This window comes from Pempheris klunzingeri, chromosome 6, assembly GCF_042242105.1.
Source record: "Pempheris klunzingeri isolate RE-2024b chromosome 6, fPemKlu1.hap1, whole genome shotgun sequence".
Lineage (NCBI taxonomy): Eukaryota > Metazoa > Chordata > Actinopteri > Acropomatiformes > Pempheridae > Pempheris > Pempheris klunzingeri.
Window position 1 is genome coordinate 2,428,929 of NC_092017.1, and position 20,353 is coordinate 2,449,281.

The window sequence follows — 20,353 nt, forward strand, 5'->3', positions numbered from 1 at the left end:
TGGAGCCTGACCATTAAGAGCCTTGTAGGTGAGGAGAAGGATTTTAAACTCTATTCTAGATTTTACTGGAAGCCAATGAAGAGAAGCCAGTACAGGAGAAATATGGTCTCTTCTTAGTTCTCATCAGAACACGAGCAGCAGAGTTCTGGACCAGCTGGAGAGTCTTTAACGACTTATTGGAGCAGCCTAATAATAATGAGTTACAATAGTCCAACCTAGAAGTGATAAATAAGTGGACTAATTTGGGCCTGATTTTAGCAATATTACGTAGATGGAAAAAGGCAGTTCTAGAAATCTGTTTCATGTGGGAGTTAAAGGACAAATCCTGATCAAAGATAACTCCAGATTCCTCACAGTGGAGCTGGAGGCCAGAGTAATGCCATCCAGAGCAGTTATATTGTTAGAAAAGGTGTCTCTAAGGTGTTTGGGGCCGTGCAGAATAACTTCAGTTTTGTCTGAGTTTAGCAGCAGAAAGTTGCTGCTCATCCAGGACTTTATGTCCTTAAAGCAGACTTGGAGTTAACTGATTTGATTAATCTGGCTTTATTGATAAGTATAATTGGGTCTCATCTGCATAACAGGAAATTAATAGAGTGTTTCCTGATAATATTACCCAGAGGAAGCATATATAAGGTAAATAGTATCGGTCCAAGCACCGAACCTTGTGGAACTCCATGTCTAATTTTAGTGTGGACAGAGGACTCATTGTTAACATTTACAAACTGAAATCGATCTAATAAATAGGACTTAAACCAGCTTAATGCAGTTCCTTTTATGCCAGTTAAGTGTTCTAGTCTCTTTACAGGATGTGATGGTCAATGGTGTCAAAAGCAGCACTCAGGTCTAACAAGACCAGTACAGAGAGAAGTCCTCTGTCTGATGCCAGAAGGAGGTCGTTTGTAACCTTCACCAGTGCTGTCTCTGTGCTGTGGTTCGCTCTAAAACCTGACTGAAAGTCCTCAAATAGACTATTAGAATTTAGAAAATTACACAGCTGATTAGCTACAACTTTCTCCAGGATCTTTGAGAGAAAGGGAAGGTGGGATAAAGGTCTATAGTTGGGGTAGGCTTTTTCAGAAGAGGTTTAATTACTGCTACTTTAAAGGACTGTGGTACGTAGCCTGTTAGTAAAGACTGATTGATCATATTCAGTAAGGACGTGTTAATTAAGGGTAGGACTTCCTTAAGTAGCCCAGTAGGAATGGGGTCTAGGAGACATGTTGACGGTTTGGATGAGGAAATAATTGAAGCCAATTCAGCAAGATCAATAGGAGAAAAACAGTCCAAATACACATCCGGTGTAACAGCTGTTTCTATGGTTCTTAGGTTTGAAGTTGAGTCAGAGCCTGTTGAGGGCAGGAGGTGATGAATTTTGTCTCTAATAGTTAGAATTTTATCATTAAAGAAGCTCATAAGGTCGTTACTGCTGAGCTCTAAGGGAACACAAGCATCAATAGAGTTCTGGCTCTTTGTCAGCCTGGCTATTGTGCTGAACAGAAAACTAGGGTTGCTTTTATTTTCTTCTATTAATGAGGAGTAGTAGGCTGCTCTGGCATTACAGAGGGCCTTTCTATAGGTTTTAAGACTGTCTTGCCAGATTAAACGGGAGTCTTCCAATTTGGTGGCCCGCCATGTCCTTTCTAGTTTGTGTGAATATTGCTTAAGCTGGGAATTATACCAGGGAGCTTGTGTCTTTTCTTTCATTATCTTCTTTTTTAGAGGAGCGATAGAGTCTAGTGTCATTCGCAGTGAACCTGCAGCACTATCAACCAGATAATCAATTTGGGAGGGGCTGAGATTAGCATGGGGGTCATCCATAGCACAGGGACACACTGGCTGAAATACTGAAGGAATCACCTCCTTAAATTTGGCAACAGCACTATCAGATAAGGATCTAGTGAGGACCTCTCTGTCATATAGTGCATAGTCCAGTAAGAAGAAATCAAATGTTATCAGGTAATGTCTGATAGAATAGAGTTATGTGGAAAGACTGTTAACTGTTCAGTTTCAACACCATAAGCCAAGACAAGGTCAAGAGTGTGGTTAAAACAGTGAGTGGGTTCATTTACACTCTGAGAGAAGCCAATTGAGTTCAATAGTGAGACAAAAGCAGTGCTGAGACCATCATTATCATTGTCCACATGAATATTAAAGTCACCTACTATAATCACTTTGTCCACACTAAGGACTAAGTCTGATAAAAACTCTGAAAACTCAGTTAAGAATTCAGAGTCTGGACCAGGAGGGCGGTACACTGTGACAACCAACACTGGTTTTAGAGTTTTCCAGGTTGGGTGTGAAAAACTAAGAGTAAGACTTTCAAAGGAGTTATAATTAAGTTTGGGTCTAGGTTGGACTAATAAACTAGAGTTAAAGATTGCGGCAACTCCACCTCCTCGTCCAGAATCTCGAGGAATATGAGTATTAATATGACTGGGAGGAGTGGCCTCATTAAGGCTAACATATTCCTCAGGACGTAGCCAGGTTTCTGTCAGACATAATAAATCAATATGATGGTCAGATATCAGATCATTTACTAAAACAGCTTTGGATGGCAGAGATCTGATGTTTAAAAGTCCACATTTCACTCTCCTGTCCTGTTTCATAGTGCCAATGGTAGTATTAACTCTGATTAGAATTAGATCCTCTCCTGTTGGACTTAAATGATCTGAACGGTCGAGGGACCTCTAATCACTGTAGTGACCTCTAATTTTGGAAATACACATAATTTGCAATGGCAGTAGAATAATTTTGAGGGCAACTGTGCAACCGTGGCCGACATGTCTTCAAAAGATAGGCTTCTGTCTTGCCCTGGTTGGAGGTAAAATGCTGTATCTTGATGAGAAGTTGCTTCATTAGCTGTTTTAACATGTATTGGTCTCATTGTATTTCTGTGCCTCTCCCCCAGTGTCCCTGTCTTACTTGCTCTGGAAAGCTATAAAGGCTGTTTCTTACATGCCATAAAGCTTGTAAGCTTGTTGTTACAAAGGCAGTTGTTCAAAGAGCTTACAAGTACAAAACGGAGTTAAAGAAGGGTCAGACCTGTAGTGAGACTGGAGTCGCAGCAGAGTTGTATTTGTGACACTCACCACCACTAAACCCCCAGTAACATCATCAGTACAGCGATCCTCATCAGTGGGGGTGGAGGGCTCAAATATGTAGTGTAAAGATCGGATACAGTTAGTTAAAAACATTACGTGATTGTATGAACAATCTCTCAACAAGAGGTGGAAAACAGCAGCTGCAGCACATCAACACAAACACAGTCACTCATTGTATAACCTGATTTAAATCAAAAGCTTCAAACAGTGGTGGTAGCTTAGTGCCAGGTACGTGCACACTGGCTTTAACTTACTTTAACCTTAAGCAATGTTATGTGTGTTTCATTTTACACATATTTAAATAAATAGACATGAACAGACACACACAAACATGACTGGAGGTTCTGCCCACGATACCGTGGTTTCTGAAAACCCAGAAAATCTAATATCTATATTTATTTAACTAGAACTAGGATATTAACACATATGTAAATGCACTCACTGATAATAAAATCATTAAAAGACACCTGTAAAAATAATGAACAGATGAACTGAAACAGAATTAAATTGAGTACTGCTTACATCAATGAGTGAACGGACTCGGAGTATATTTTCACAAAAACTTTATTACGCTCATTATTTTTACAACATATAGTTAATCTTACAGAGATCTTCATAGTTTGGGTGGTCCAGCTAGCTTCCATCCCTCCGTCTTGCCAACTTTTGTGAAGAAGGCCAGTGTACCCAGACCCAGACATGCTGATGTACCGGTCATAGCACTGTGGGCTGGAGACACACACACACACACACACACACACACACACACACACACACACACACACGGCTTCAATTAGACAAACTTAGCATCATTTTTACAATCTGCCATAAAACTCTAAGAACTAATCGATCACTTTATTTGTCCCAAAAAGGCATTTGGTTGCTTTTCAGTACTGCCATCCTGTTTCTCATAGCCATAGGTCCCCAAGCCATGGAGCAGGTGGAGCACCTGTTCCCACTATCACAGATGGGGGAGTAAACATGTTTTTGCCACGTTTTGATCATTTGCCATTTTTTTAACATTTTAGCAAGTCTGGATCAAAAGGAGTTCTGTCTGGCTGTGTAATATGTAGTATGTAAATTAAAATGTACTGAAGTTGTATCCGGAGCCATGCTTTCACAATTGTAGCACACAACCACAAGGTCTACACACACAGCAGGACTGACTGTTAGACACATTCTCACCTAGTGTTACTGGAATACTTTGTTTGGTTTAGGCAAATGAGGCAGGACAGAATGCAAAAGTATGCTATGGCTGTAATTCAGAGTTTACCAAAAATGAAACATCTTTTTTTTCTTTTTTTTTTTTTTACAAGAAATCTGAAGAAGTCCTCTCTCCCATTAGCACTAGCTTCACAGTGGAGCATTCAGGCCCAGTCAGGACTACAAACAGCACTACGGTGGTCCAAACAAATCACCAGACAACTACCTAAGATGCAATAACTAACTATGTTACTGCTCCCTGGATGTCTGTGTGGTTTGTTTTCAATCACTGACTTCAGGAAATCAGGCGATATAGTTTAAAGTCTGACAAGGACAATCATAAAGGTGAGGTCCTGGTGGGTGAATGGGTCTAAAACTTTTATCAGGGAGACTGGGGTTCAAGTCCCATGTTGATATACACCATCTCTGTGCCCCTTTAGGGTTTAGTTCTAAGTTCATTGATAACTGGAAGCTGAGATGTACATGATGTTGAATCAAAAGCTTGGTTTTGAGTCAGAATACGTCCACATAAGTTAAGTAGATTTGCAATTTGTCTTGGCAAACTATGAAATATATGCATCATGCCCACAAAATGTTATCAGTCGCTCACTGCTGAAACTAGTGCAGGGCACAATGAAAAACTAATGTTTTATGTCGCAATATAAACTGAACTGAAAATGCAGCTTTGCTGGTTGTGATTAAAGGCTCTATGTTGTAGGAAATGGTATTTTCAGGTGTTAATTAAATGAAAATTTTCATGCCACGTCTCCCCTTGCCTGTAATTTACCATGCACCTCCACTTTTAACAATAGCTAGGCTCCCATGGCAACAGAAATGCACAAAAATGGCCTTTATGACCATTGCAAACTGCCTGTCCCCGGCCAATGTATATTTCTATTTGTTATAGAGTTAGGTAAAAGTGTCGTAATGTATTTTCACTAGGGGTGTGAGTCTTTGGGAATGTCATGATTCAATGCCGATTCAGATTCAGACTGGCTGTCTGATTACATTCAAAAACGATTCTCAATTTTCAAACTCTCAAAAGCTTTTTGACTGAATGAATAGAAAAGGGGGGGGGGAAGAAAGTCTCTTGTGTCAACATACTGCGAACAAAACCATTCATTAGTGTCTTTGATGCACTGAAATATAATATGAAACATAACTGGCTATTAAGACGGATGATCTGCAGCCTTTCTATTTTCAAAGTTAACAGCAATGATTTCCTTCATTGGTGGACACTGATTGATTTGTGGGTGCTAGAGAAACGGAAGTCAGGAATAAGCAAAAGCGCACAGGACAGATACTTACTTCTGGCTCCCAAGAAGATTCCAGAGGCACAGCCCCCTATGAAGTAATTCAGTGGATCCTCTGGGGCTTCACGAGCCTGCGCACTGAGACACGTTGCCATGCCGAAGATGGCTCCCATGGTGGCTGGTACAACACAAACCAACAGTCATATCAGCATTACAGAATTTGATGCGATTTGTGTGATCCAAAGATCGGTACCTTAATGCATTTAGCCAAAAATGTCACATGACTTAGATATCGACAGTTTCACATCCATAATTGTTCTTGCTCTGAACTGCAGCTCATTGGGTTCAAAATGAAACAATGAGGTTGACATGCAAATGGGAAATCGAGTCAGATAAGATGCAACCGGTGTCTGGCACAACAGAGTGTGTGCATGTAGTGAGCCAGTGTGCACATACAGCAAGGAAAGGGAACAAATAATAGAAATAATAAAATGCCAAAAAGAACAAACAGCAAGAGGTTTCTATATTCATCATAACCTATATTCATTTCGTCTTGGTACCATGGTATTGTGAAAGAGTTGACCAGCATTGTATAACTTGTCCACAATAAATTAGTATTTATCAAAGGCCAAAAATGACAAATTCTAACCTTCCCTACTGGGTTCATCAGTGATGATGTAAGACTGGCCAAAAAATTGTTTCTTGTAACAACTACATGCATTTCTAAGGTTTCCACGACTTATCCATTAAGAGAAATATAAGGAGTGGAAATTAGGTCTTACTGAGGTATCAAGGTTAAAACAGAAATGTGGTGAAGTTACAAGGAGCTGCAGCCAAAGCCTCTAGATGCACAGCCATAAAACTGGTGACGCATGTTCACAATATGATGTGCCACCTATGATCTATAGTGACACTGTAGACCATGCAATCGTGTAGCCAGGGATTTTTAAATGACAGTGTGAATCCTTACCCATCGTAACAGTTGCGTTGGTCGCCCTCTGGAGCGCTGCCAATGCAGAATCAGGCTGGAATGCCACTATGTGATAGGCTGACCCCACCAGTCCTGAAAACAAAAAAACTTGAAGTAAACAAAGAGAAACTTTCATCTATAGCTGACTCTGTGTTGCCTGTGTCAAAGTCAACTGTGTCTCTAGTAGTCTATGGAACGTAAAACAGAAAAATGGTTCTAAATCTAATCTAAACAGACTCTAGAAAAGCCTAGATTACTTATCTATCAGCTAATTACTGATTTTAATGCTCATTTTGTAAATGTTCCATTGTATTTCATTCAGGCAACAGTGCTTGTTTATGTTGGCAAGACCATAGACTACATATAAGAAGTGGATACAGCCACCGTAACGTCACCCGTGGACTGTAATTTTGAAGCCTCGAGTTCAGCATTTTCAAAATTGCAATCTTCATTTTGGAGCCACGAGTGAGCCCCCCTTACCGTGGTGAAATAGGCAACATATCCCCGAGGTTTGGTGGTTTTCTGATTACCACAAACACATGTACCATATCATATGTGTTAATATGTTCCGCTGACTTTAACAAAAGAATAACAAAATGTTATTGCTAACAGTTGATCAGATTAGTTATAACAACTTTACTACATACCGCCACACTGGTTAACATGGATACAAAAGTAAATTATGCATAATAACAGTCTTGCATATTTCCGTCAAAGTCTGTGTTAAAATGCAAATGCATCCAAAGTGTGCTTCGGTTTCTGTTTTTAATGTTCTGCATCAACCCCAGGTGGAGCTTGAGGCAACAAATTGTAAAAGACTGATTACTGACAGTACATTGACATTACTAACAATGAATAATAGTTGCCGTATTTCACATAAAAACATTATATTACTGTCATCTCACGAGCTTATACGTGGATCTTATACGAGTGTGACTATGTGCTCTCTGGAGCTGTGTAGAACTACACAACTTAAGCAATGTTTCCACCCAATGTACCCAGGAGAAACTAAAGGTTCCTTCCTCCATGTCTTCTACATTTCCATCACGGTGTAAAAGGCCTGTGAAGATTTGGCAATTTAGTCCACTGACTAATGAAGAAGAGTGGTGGGCGAGCAAGCTAGAGACTGAATGTAGAGAGGGGGAAGTGTTAACAACGAATCGTAGAAATCAAGCATTATTTTCTGACTGTCTCACAGCAGTTATGTTCCAAAGAACAAATGAACACTGCCACACACAGAAGATTCACTGTGTCTGCTGTCAGGTCTCAATATGTGTGTCTAGTTGAGCCCTGCAGCTCTGAATACAGAGCAGAGCCACAGAGACAGCCATGTTAACTTCACACTAACATCCTCAGTGATGAGTGTATCCAGTGTATATTTGTATACATTGTATTTTAGGAAAATCAGTCTTTATAAAAAGGTGGCTGAAATAAAATGCTGCAAATATGCGAATGAACTTGAACTAATGAAACGTTCAGCGGTGCAAGTCCTGCTCCGAAGTTTAATACTGTGGGGGAAACACAGAGACCCTACGAAGGTTCCCAGTTACTGGGGAAAGTTCCTGCGATGGAAATCCGGCTTCAGCCTCACATCAACATTGTTGACGAAATCAGCCAAATCAAAACCAAGGTGGTACTTGACCGTTTCATTCCTGTATTAGTTCAGCTAGAGAGTCAACCTGTCCAACAAACCTTTACAGCCTGGCTAACGTCACTTCACACACCGGGGTTAAATAGCACTGTTGACTTGGTTGTAGAACTCAGACATTGGCTGTTCCTGACTTAAAAATACACTGCAAAACACACCTGCTGTCAAATTGAAATATATATATAGCAAAACAAATTAATTGAGCGTATCGTTTTGTTGCTCCCTGAACATTTCGTACCAGTCCTGGGTTAACTTGCTAGCTCAACCGCCTTAGCATGAATCACAACACTTACGCTAATTCAATACAGTAAGCTAGCTTTCACAGCCCAGCACAGCACCCTGCGTCTGTATACTTTTCTCAAAGATATTTACCCAAAGCAGTGCCTAGTTTTGTAGTGACCCATGTCTTTTCGACACAGTCGGTGCCCTCTGGTATGTCCCAGTACCCCATGTCGGACTTAGCAAGGACGCAGTTTAACTAACGGAGTTCTCGCGAGACACTTCTTCCCCCAATGCTTTGTCGGCTGATAACCCACTTTACATATTTACAGCGCACTACCGCCACCTCCTGGTGTGGAGTGTGATGCGTTGGCACTAAAATAGTGGGAAAATAGGGTTTTTGTTGTTGTGGATTAAATTCTTTTTTCCTCAGCTAAAAGTGTTATGCAGCAAAAACTGGCCACCCACTACTCTACTGTAACAATGAAGTTTACATTTTCACAATTATCTTGAAAATGGTCTAGTCTATTCTAGAATTTATCTAGTAAATACATTCTTTCATGGTAAGTAAATTCTTTCATTGTTAAGTCTCGCATGTCGCCTACATCATTGCTCCAATGATGTTTCTTCTTTAAAAATAAGAATGGTGTGCTAGGCGGTTAAGGAAGATGGTATAGGAGATTGTACCAAAGGCTGTGGAGAGGTCAAGGAGAATGAGAGTACTGATGTTTCTACAATCAGCAGCGATGAGTCGATCGTTGGTGATTTGGGTTGGGGGTGACTGAGGCCATTTAGAAAGAGCAGGATACTGTACCAGACTTCAAGGAGGTGTTGATGACACTGACCATGATGGGGCAGACGACAGGCAGACATGCTTTGACTACGGCTATAAAGGCGTGGCGTCCTTGGAGCAGGTGGGAGCCCCTAGTCTTAGCGACCAGCATGGTCACCAGGAGAGCATCCACAGGCGCGAAGGCAGAGAGGCAGCACGGTGACGAGTGAGCAGGGGAGGGGGCAGTGTCCTGAGGCGGAGCAGGGACTGGAATTGGGGAGGCAGGTGGCAGAAGTTGCTGATGGATAGCATCAACCTTCTTCTGGAAGAAATCCAAGAGCTTGGAAAAAGGGTTGGTGTCACCTGGAGGGAGGTTGGTGTCAGTGGGGGAAAGTAGGCAGCCTAGAGCTGAGAACAGTAGTCTGGGGGGGGGTTTCTGGTCAGTAACGATAGTGGAAAACTGCTTCTTGTTTTTTTAGAGATCCTCCTTGTAGGAGCTCACATGGTCTCTGTAGGTCTGAATTTTAAATGTAGAGACAAAAACACCCCAGTTTTGCACATGTGGTGTCATTGCCTCAGCTTGTGGGAAGTCCCACTTGAGAAGGATGTGTCAATTCATGCATGTGGTGCGTTTTATTCTCTCGAGTCAACAGCATCCTTGCTCTACTGCTCTTCTTTTCTAAAAATCCTATTTTCTAAATCTCAGAGACCGCTGGGCCAATCATCCCAAAACTTATCTTACTGTGAGTTGTTAGAGGAATTACAATGATACATCAATCCGTTTCAACTATACAAAGAAAGGTATATGAAAATAGACACGTAGTCATGTGAAACAGTCTTCACAAAAGCTCCTAAGCTGCATCAAATGTTCCTTAAAGTAGAATTTATATACACCAACAGAACGTGTATTTAGACTTTGTCTTAAACAAAACACTAATGTCACATTAACTTCCTTGGCTGCCTTGAGTAAAAACTAGTCTCTGCCTTTCTGATTCTGCTTTTCCCACATGCTAATGTTGCTGGGCGTTCATTAAAGTGTATGGATGATGCCCCACATCTGCTTCCAAACCAACAGACTTCTTTGTATTTGGTAAAGATGGCTCCTGTTTCATCTTCATGACAGTAGTGCTGTATGTACACACGTTTTTCAGATTCCATGAGCGTACTGAGAGTCCGTATTAAACTAAATGTAGATCAATGATCCCAGGAGGAGTTAACAAAAAAAAAGCACTTTATTCAAATGGAGGGTTTGTTTAACATGTCATCTAAGAGCAGGGAGATGACAGGCCGCTGCCTGTGGCAACACACCAGTGACAGTACACTGTCACTACCTACCTACTGGCAGTACCTCTGTCTTTGTGAATGGCCGACCAACCAGGGCACAACACGCCCATCAACATTTGCAACAGCAGAACAACAACATCTATAACAACAAGTGTTATATGAAAATTCCCCACCCAGATAAGCAGCTTTACAATAATTTATTACCTTAAAACTGTTACATATTCGAGGTTTAACAGGTTATGTACACTTCACAGAAGGGAACGTCAGAGTCCAAGTTTAACTCTGCAGCAGACCTCCCCCCCTGCTGCCCGTGATGTTCAGTCATCCTACCATAGAAATGTCATGTAGTCCAGGTTACAGTGTTCCATGATTGATCGTTATCTTTTTTGGTACATGAATGTTCCAATTTCTAAATACTTTGTGGGCAAACGCTGTCCCAGTTCCACTTTACATTCACAGACGAAGACGTTACTTCCTCTTCCAGAAGTGGCTGTATTTGTCAGCTTTAAAGTCGTCTTCATAGTAGACTGCCGTCTCTTTTTTCGTCTTCTTCACTTCTCTCTTTTTCTGTCGAGCTCGACGCTCTTCTTCCGACAGAGTGGCCAGATTAACTGGCATCTTTTAAAACACATGAAGAAACACCATTACATTTACAAAACATGAAACATGAACGTACATACTACCTGACTCATGTGCTACAGGACCAGTGCAGCTTCATATCTTCAGCATGCACATTCTGATTCTGTCATTATGTGACTGTTAGTTGTCAGTATTAACAGGATTGGGTTAAGGTAGGGTAAGGTAAAGTAGAGTAACCGGTCGGGTGATTAGACTTAACTTAACATATAAACCAGATTTAGTTAAAGTTAAAATACACAGATGCTATTGACAGCACAGTAAAGAGATCGTCCGACAAACTGGAAATGACGTAGCACCGGAGAAGAAGAACATCAGACACCATCAGACTCAAGTCTGATGAAATAACCCCGATCGGGCCGTAGTGACGTCATCAGGGTTATCTCAGCTTTTGCTTGGGGACTAGAAATGTATAACTGTTCTCAACCCATACATCACTTTAACCCCTGATGTGTTTTATCTGTCCCTGGAAGTCCCCAAACTCAGAGAGACGCTAGGATCAGTAGCTCTTGTTCTAGTGGCATATGTTGCTTCTGTTGATCACTGCTGGTTTATGGGATGTTGTTGTCATTTTACTGGCTTACAGCAGTTGTTGCTCCTCTTCCACTGCCTTAAAGGGGCGAGCACTGTGTAAAAAGCTGATACCACAACATTATAGTATGTTAAATACCAGGCACAGCTGCTTGTCAGGAAAACAACAGGTCATACAGCCTGAGGATAGAGGAGATCATTTTCATGTGGCACACAGCAGCAACACACCACTGCCAGTTATCTCTGCTATGCCTTGCAACAGTTTACCACGGGCCCTCACTACAGCTACAGGAAACAGTTCAAACTGGAGGCAGACAACATCCTTCTTTCGGCACTAGTATACCAGCATACTAACAGTGACCTGCTGAAATGAAGAGAACTAGTACATGTATATCATAACTATCTATCTATTTTGGTATTGGTCCAGATCTAGATGAAATGTCCGAGACATTGTTCTACTAAAAACTATGCATATTCAGTGTGTCCCTCATGTTTCCATAAGCTAGAAAAATAAAACCAGTGTTGAAAATGTAATTCATTCAGCTTGAGTTTATTCTAAGGAGACTTTCCAGTGGTTCCTGAAGAGCACACAGCTGAGTGGAGCAGGTGTTGTACTCACCATGAGGACGCGCCTGGGCTCTCTGTATCTAATGCTGACCGTGGATCCGTCAGGCCTGACCAGCAGCACGGGGTACAGCCGCTCGTATCTCTGGCGACCGTAGCGGACCACCGAGGTCCTGTTGGAGTTCAGCTGCGGCGTGTGGCTGTGGAGCAGAGAAGCCTGGCCACGGAGCGGCCACACCGGCGAGCAGTCTGTCCGGGGGGGGAGGACAGGGCAGACACACCTGCCGGACACACACACAGCATTATGGGAAACTCAAGCTACTTCATCCATGGAAGTAAACAGCTCGACGGTTCAGCAGTGACCCTTCGTCTCCTCCGAGCTACAGGTTGGACAGCCTAACTTCAGCTCTTGTGTTAACCTAGTGACAGAGCGAGTCTTACCGTGACAGCACACTCCGTGGAGAACACAGCCTCAGTAGAAACATGTTCGCTGTTTGGAAGACAGACAATTTAAACGTAGGACGGCGGCCGGGTGGTGAAGCAGACACACACCCGACAGGAAGCTCTTCACCGGAAGGTCAAACTTCTTCTTCTTCGTGTTTAATGGAGGATCGCAAAGTAACTTTCGAGGCGCATACCGCCACCTACTGTACAGGCCTGTGTAACACATGGCATTAAATCACCTGCATACTGATTCTTCTCTGAAGTCCTGCCCTGTTACATGTACTGTATTTATTAATGTCTCCCTCTCTGAATTATATTTCCTACAATGCCTGATAATGTGTTCTACATCTTCCAGAGTTGTACTGTTGCCCACATGTAGGAATGTTTCGGGTGTGACTCTGGTGGCCAGCTGGGGCCTTTCTGTGTGCAGTCTGCATGTTCTCCCTGTGCTTGCGTGGGTGCTCTCTTGGTAGCAATTGGTGATTGTGAGCAGCCCGCAGGTGTGAATGTGAGTGTGAATGGTTGTCTGTCTCTATGTGTCAGCCCTGTGATAGACTGGTGCCCAGTCCAGGGTGTACAGGGTCTCGCCCAACGTCAGCTGGGATTGGTTCCAGCACCCCAGCGACCCTTAAGGATAAGCGGTATAGATATGTTATTTGCGTGTCAAATGTGTGCTCGGTAAGTGCAGAGCTGGATGAACTTGTGTTAAGAGCTGAACATGACTACGAATGCAGACAGAGTTATCTCATTTGTTGTACAGAAACTTGTCTCAAAGATCACAATGAAACCCCAAGCCTATTACGATACTGACACATGTGAAGAGCAACTCTTCGACGAGACTACTTGAGAGATTATCTTTCAATCCTGCCAGGATGCCACTTGTGAATACAAGGAATTACTGTGAGGAAAAAGTGAAATCATTAAGGCAAAAATTGAGTTTAAAATAAATTGGAGGGTGAATTTGTAACTGGTAAAATAGGACAGGTGTGGGATGGATTAGACACTTTAATGGGTACGTCCAGTAGAAAGTGATAGTCTTGGATGCAACAGTCAAACCTTTAGTAATGAACTGAACAACTTCTTCTGCAGCTTTGACACTGCAGGTGGCAGGACAGCCTGATGAAATATGAAAGAAATCTTCCTAAGACAGCAACAGTTATCACTGTGGATAACTGCAAGTCTTTATAAAACTTAAAAAGCAAATAAGACCTCTGGCCCAGCTGGACTACAAGGAGATTGTTTCAGTCTTTCCTTGACTCGTGCACACTGCCACAATCATGGAAACTAGCAATAATCAGGCCTGTGCCAAAAAATTAAATATGCCAAATGACTTTCAGCCAATTGCTATATCCTCCATATTGTGTAAAACTGTGGAACAAGTTCTGACCAGTCGTTTGACCCCCAATGTGGCCACTTTGCTAGATCCACTCCTGTTGGCATATAAGAGCAACAGAGGCACAAGTGATACTGTGCTGACTCAGCTTAACACAGTGACAGAACAACTTATCCCAGAGGACATGCCAGGATTTTATTTGTGGATTTTAGCTTGGTGACGGCACTCTTCATTGATCTCAACATCAACGCAGGGTTAGTCCTCAGGGTCTGCCATCCACAGAGGGTCTGTGTCAGGGGCAGTTTATCAGTCATGGCTGCCCACAATGGTGTGCTCTTCCCCCTGTGCTATTCTCTCTCTTTACTTACAAAGCCAAGATAAATGACAAATATTTCAGGATGACATTCAGATGACTTGGCTTTAGTTGGACATCTTGAGAAAATTGATTTATCCTCTTAAGACCTGAGCTCTTGTTTGATATGCATTTTTTATTTCTCCTTGCTATTTGGGCTTATTGGACCCTGATAAGTATAAAACCTAAGCATCATCTTTTTACATGGTATAGTTTTAGAGAAACATTATGTCCACATATGTGGACAATCAGTCTTAATTTCCAGAAAACACAATAAAGTCACCTTTGTGCAAAACTCTTTATTTCCAGCCTGAACATAGCAGTTTTTTTTCCTGACTGCTTGTGCATGTATTTATAACACATACAAAACATATTTTGCAAAAAACAATGTGAAATATCAACAATTTTGCCCACATACATGTCCATACGGCCCCAGCTAAGCAAAATTAACTACTATGGTAATATAACCCAAAATGTGATGTCCACGCATGTGTACGCCAGGTCTTTAGAGGTTAATAGACGAAGCTACCTGTGTGGCCCACACTAGGGACCTTCAAACATGGTGTCATGTTAGCCAGCTGTAAATCATTGTGGCCAAGATGAATGAATTACTTATCTGCACAAAACCAGATCTAAAAGCAGAGCCAGCTTCACCTGATGGTCAATGTGTTGAAACTGTGGACATCTTAAAATACCTTGGTACAGCACTGGACTCCCAGGTGAGCTGCTCTAAAAATACTCAGTATCTTTCCAAGAGATGCTCCCAGCGACTTTATCTTCTTAGAAAAAGTCACTGTGTATACAAACTGTTGCCCATAAAGTTAGAATCAAATGTTTTTTACCTCTTCTCATGAAATGATTGTGACAGTGTGATTTATTCTTGATAAATAAAGTGTATATCTTCTCAACTTTATTGATCAAACTCTTCCAAACATATCACAGTGAAACTTAAACCACAACGAACCCTTGCAAACTGTGGATTCAGGCTTTAACTAAATTGGGGGTATTGAACAATTATTCCAACTTTATGGGCAACAGTGTGTATACTGTGTGATTTTAGAGCTAGTGTGAACTATTCTAGGGGACTTTAAATGAGAATATGGGACCTTTTAAAGGTTGTTTGTCTAGATCAGGGCTGTCACATACATCAGCATACTGGTATCCCTCAAAGGGCCACATGTAACTGGAAGACACTATAAATGTAACTAAATGTAATGTAAAATAAATGCAGCTACTCCTTAATGTTAAATGACTGAACTTTTTACTTATTCAACACAAAAGACATGCTGGTTTTTCTCCTTGAAGCACAAACATGTATTCGCCTTCCCATCTTTCTTGAAACAGCCTTCCATCTGCATCAATTTTTCAGAGAGGAGGTGTGGCAGGAACATTTTCACATCTGAAAATATAGAGCCTTCAGTCATGACTAATAAAGCTGCCACCCTTCAGTATTAAGTTCATTGCACTACACCATGAAGTATTAGTTTTTCAGTGTGTTCTGTTCTAGTTTCAGCAGTGAGCGACAGCACCTGGACCTGCCCGCTGCGCCCCACCTGGACCAGCCCCCCGTACTGCACCTGGACCAGCCCCCAGATGTCCACCAGTCTCTGAGCCAGCCACCAGGTGCCCTGCGCCCAAGCGCTATTTTACTTGCTGCCCTAATAAACTGTCCTGCGGTTTCTCTTCTGTTCCTCGCTTCTTTTCTACCTCCTCCTACTGGACCTCAGTGAACCCCCCCCCCCATTTCTACCTCTTGCTGCTCTTGCTGTTCCTGCCCCTGCTCTTACTGTGCCCCCCCCCCCCCCCCCCCCCCCCCCGTCGCTCTCCTTCCCCTTGCCTCTCTCATGTCTCTTGCTCAGATGTCTCCCATCCTGCTCGCCCAAGTTCCCATCAAAGCTCTCCCCTTTCTCTCTCCCCAGGGTGGGAGGAGGACACCTGGACTTTGGTGCACCCCCGCCAGGCCAGTGAGTTATGGCCAGGCCTGGAGCCAGAGTGGGTAAGAAACATGAATAAGGCTATGAGATTGAGAAATGTGTTTGGCAGCAGGTGGTGAAAGAGATCTGCAGAACCTGCAGGTAAGTCTTCAGATAAGTCTTAAGGTAAGACTTAAGGTAAGTATTAAGGTAAGACTTAAGGTAAATATTAAGGTAGGTATTAAGGTAAGTATTAAGGTAAGACTCAAGGTAAGTATTAAGGTAAGACTTAAGGTAAGTATTAAGGTAGGTATTAAGGTAAGTATTAAGGTAAGACTCAAGGTAAGTATTAAGGTAAGACTTAAGGTAAGTATTAAGGTAGGTATTAAGGTAAGTATTAAGGTAAGACTCAAGGTAAGTATTAAGGTAAGACTTAAGGTAAATATTAAGGTAGGTATTAAGGTAAGTATTAAGGTAAGACTCAAGGTAAGTATTAAGGTAAGACTTAAGGTAAGTATTAAGGTAGGTATTAAGGTAAGTATTAAGGTAAGACTCAAGGTAAGTATTAAGGTAAGACTTAAGGTAAATATTAAGGTAAGACTTGAGGTAAGTATTAAGGTAAGATTGAGGTAAGTATTAAGGTAAGACTTAAGGTAAGTATTAAGGTAAGACTTGAGGTAAGTATTAAGGTAAGACTTAAGGTAAGTATTAAGGTAAGACTTAAGGTAAGTATTAAGGTAAGATTGAGGTAAGTATTAAGGTAAGACTTAAGGTAAGTATTAAGGTAAGATTGAGGTAAGTATTAAGGTAAGACTTAAGGTAAGTATTAAGGTAAGACTTAAGGTAAGTATTAAGGTAAGACTTAAGGTAAGTTTTTTGGTTTTCAAGGTCCCTTTAATAAATCATTGCAGGGAACAAACAAAAATCACAGAGAGACCGTCACTATTACTAAGAGAAAAAAACCTGAAAACCAACCAAACCATTCGTCAATACAAAGTGAAACGAGGTGCTGCTGTAATCAAACATCAGAAGGTCAGCACCAGTTCTCCACCTCCTCCTACACAACACAGAACGTCCCCAACAGTCCACCTGTGAACAAAAGCCTGCACATTGTCCACCGTTTGATAATATGCGTGCTGCACCTTTAGACGAGCCTTCACCGGTCCCTTCAGGGTGGATCCACACTACCAGCACTCTGGGCACGGTTTCTCCGTGTCAGCCAGACAGCCAGCTTAGCAGAGCCAGACAAAAAATGAACCAAAGTGTGTACATGCTTCTTTTTCCCAGAGTATTTGGGGCCGTATACAAACAAATCAAAGGAAAAAACCTCTCCGAGACCCTGAAACCATGTCCTTAGGAGAGGTGACGGCCGGGGACACTGACCAAAAAGATGCTGTAAGGCAGGGCTGTCAAACTCCTTTTCACCGAGGGCCACATCCATCAGCATACTGGTATCCCTCAAAGGGCCACATGTAACTGGAAGACACTATAAATGTAACTAAATGTAATGCAAAATAAATGCAGCTACTCCTTAATGTTAAATGACTGAATTTTTTACTTATTCAACTTACAAATATTACATATATATTTGTATAGATGTAAAAAAAAAAAAGGTGTTTGTTATTATAACATAAATCCTTTTAATTTATCAGGTTATGAAACCCACATTACTCCATCAATCAACGCTCAAACGTCGACACTTTGGCATACATAGCTCCGTGTTTGGTGTCAAAATGCCGACGTAGATTGTACTCTTTGACAACCGCCACCGCCTCATAACACAAAAGACATGCTGGTTTTTCTCCTTGAAGCACAAACATGTGTTCACCTTCCTGTCTTTCTTGAAACAGCCTTCCATCTGCATCAATTTTTCTCTTCCTGGACATTTTGGGTCATTGTTGGTATTTCTAAATTCACTTCGCGGGTAACATAATCGGCATGCATTATGGGAAATGTAGTTTGTGGTTTTTGATTTTTGGATTTTAATACAATCAGACCTTTTAAGCTCTCGCGGGCCACATTTGGCCTTGAGTTTGACACATGTGGTCTAGATGAATTGTTAATTGGAAGATCACTTAACGGGGGCTGAAGCCAGTGCCAGCTGACATTGGACGAGAGGCAGGGTACACCCTGGACCTACGCTCTGGACTGGTCGCCAGTCAATCACAAGGCCAACACATAGAAACAGACAACCATTCACGCTCACACACTCACACCTCCTGGCAATTTAGAGTCACCAATGAACCTAACCGGCATGCCTTTGAACTGCAGTATTGTGACCAAGCAGCAGCCAGCCGCAAGCAATTCTGCTTCTCTGCGTCCTGCCAAAGCTAAAGAAGCCATGCTAGAGTAGCAATACTCCTCAATACGTCTCTCTCAGTTAGCCCCACAGAGCAGCAGTTCTTCAATGGTTAGCTCCAACACTTGCTACATGGGGCTCCATCACTGTTTCCCTGTAGGAGCAAAGAAAAGTAGCTCTATTTTCTCCCAAACTCACCAACTAAGCAGTAGCAGTACGTTACACTTTCACACTCACCTCCGTGTTTCACTAGGTTTAGGTACATGTATGAAGCTGACCTTAATGGGATGCAGCTGCCTGTAGCTCAGCTCAACTTAGGGTACTGGAGCTGCTTATGGAGCGTTGAGTCAGATGGAGACTTGGAACTGCTCATATCCAATGAGGAGAATGACTGCCTTAGTGCCATCATGTCAGGCTACAAAGGCTGCGCCATGGATGCATTGGACATGCAGTATGTGTGTAAACACGCTGCAAAGAAGCTCAGGCCCCACCCTGCAAGCAGAGACAACCACATCTCCCTATGACATAAGAAAAACTGCCCAAGATAAAGACAACAGGTAAATCGCTTCCTCCCATCTTCCCAGAACTCCTGGATGAGCTGGCCATGACATAGCAAGCCAAGCCATACAGAGACAAGATCCGGTAGTCCCTGCTCAAGAGCAAGGGGGTTGAGGCACGCATGCTGCATCAGATACTGCACTGGTTCCCAGTTATGGCTTCCCATCCTCAGCCCAACAACCCTATGACAGCATCGAGGTCCTCCAAACCTGACCGCTTTCAGTGTGGCCTGGCGAAGAGCTACAGAACTGGAGGATGAGATGATGGCAAGGCCAGGAAGAAAATGTACATAATTACCAGCCACTGTCTACACCTCCTGTCGTCCAGGCTACAGGCAGAAGAACGGGCCTGATGGTCCTACAAGAGAGAAGTAGGTGGTTAAACCTCACCAACCTCGCCACCAGGGGGAAAGAGGATCTCCTACACTAAAGCTCTATTTGCTCAGGTAAGCTCAGCTGAGCACAGCAGGTCCCTAACCCATGCCTGACCATAGGAACCCCAGGGCTCAGTCTGCTCAAACAAACCTCTAGTCTGTCCAGTCATAAAGTAGGTGCATCTGTAGTCCTAAATCTGGACTTACTAACTGAAACAGTGGTAATATGTTCAAGAGTAACAGAACAAGGCACTAAGATCAGAGTCACTTTGGTTCCTGCTCATATTATGGGTAATGACAGAGTGGACAAACTAGTCAAACAAGCTGTTAAAATATACAAATATGTCTTTTTGAACCTTGTCAGGTAGCAGGAACTGTAGAACATGTGTGTGTTATCAGATATATATATCAGAGACAAAAGGACACGATGAAAGAAATGAAAAGATCAGGACTAATAGGAGCAGGGTTCAAGAGAGGACTGGAGTATGATGAAAATGAACAAGGCAGAAGATTTTTTTGTCAGTTGCCTTGAGTAGGGAAGTACTATTGTTTCTTTGTGTATACACGGTTTTTTCTGTATATATTATGTTTATTTAATTTTCTATTTCTTTAACTGTGTGCTTTGTCTGTCCCCTTGAGCTGCTGTAAATGCTGCAAACTTTCCCCACTGAGGGGAAAAATAAAAAGTTTTTATCTTTTTATCTTTATCTGAAGGGAAACACCTGACACTACTCCCTCCGGTACAATAGGGGGCGGTGCAAGCCGCCATTAAACCAGGAGAGAAAGAAGAAGATGAAGAAGAAGAAGAAGAAGAAGAAGAAGAAGAAGAAGAAGAAGAAGAGTCTTGTGACCGAAATGAGGAAGTATTTGAAAGGACTCAGCTGCTGCCGGTAAGTAATCATC

General features: G+C 42.2%; 2 protein-coding genes across 2 annotated transcripts; both read right to left on the reverse strand.

The window, feature by feature from the left end:
• Positions 1–3,647: 3,647 nt before the first annotated feature.
• On the reverse strand, positions 3,648–8,670 carry ndufa11 (NADH:ubiquinone oxidoreductase subunit A11). Its single transcript, XM_070832705.1, has 4 exons — positions 8,545–8,670; positions 6,525–6,617; positions 5,610–5,732; positions 3,648–3,827 (listed from the first exon to the last, which is right to left on the reverse strand). The coding sequence occupies exons 1-4, from the start codon at positions 8,621–8,623 to the stop codon at positions 3,715–3,717; spliced, it is 408 nt and encodes a 135-aa protein (XP_070688806.1). The 5' UTR covers positions 8,624–8,670; the 3' UTR covers positions 3,648–3,714.
• Positions 8,671–10,376: 1,706 nt separating this feature from the next.
• Positions 10,377–12,740, reverse strand: mrpl55 (mitochondrial ribosomal protein L55). Its single transcript, XM_070832543.1, has 3 exons — positions 12,620–12,740; positions 12,234–12,459; positions 10,377–11,065 (listed from the first exon to the last, which is right to left on the reverse strand). The coding sequence occupies exons 1-3, from the start codon at positions 12,661–12,663 to the stop codon at positions 10,916–10,918; spliced, it is 420 nt and encodes a 139-aa protein (XP_070688644.1). The 5' UTR covers positions 12,664–12,740; the 3' UTR covers positions 10,377–10,915.
• Positions 12,741–20,353: the final 7,613 nt, after the last annotated feature.

Coding starts and splice junctions, on each gene's coding strand:
- ndufa11 (XM_070832705.1), bottom strand. CDS start 8,623: ATGGGGTACTGGGACATACCAGAGGGCACCGACTGTGTCGAAAAGACA. Junction 6,618..8,544: donor AAAACTAGGCACTGCTTTGG/GTAAATATCTTT, acceptor TTTTGTTTTCAG/GACTGGTGGGGTCAGCCTAT. Junction 3,828..5,609: donor AATCTTCTTGGGAGCCAGAA/GTAAGTATCTGT, acceptor GTGTGTCTCCAG/CCCACAGTGCTATGACCGGT.
- mrpl55 (XM_070832543.1), bottom strand. CDS start 12,663: ATGTTTCTACTGAGGCTGTGTTCTCCACGGAGTGTGCTGTCACG. Junction 12,460..12,619: donor CCACGGAGTGTGCTGTCACG/GTAAGACTCGCT, acceptor TGTGTCCGGCAG/GTGTGTCTGCCCTGTCCTCC. Junction 11,066..12,233: donor AGCCCAGGCGCGTCCTCATG/GTGAGTACAACA, acceptor GTGTTTTAAAAG/ATGCCAGTTAATCTGGCCAC.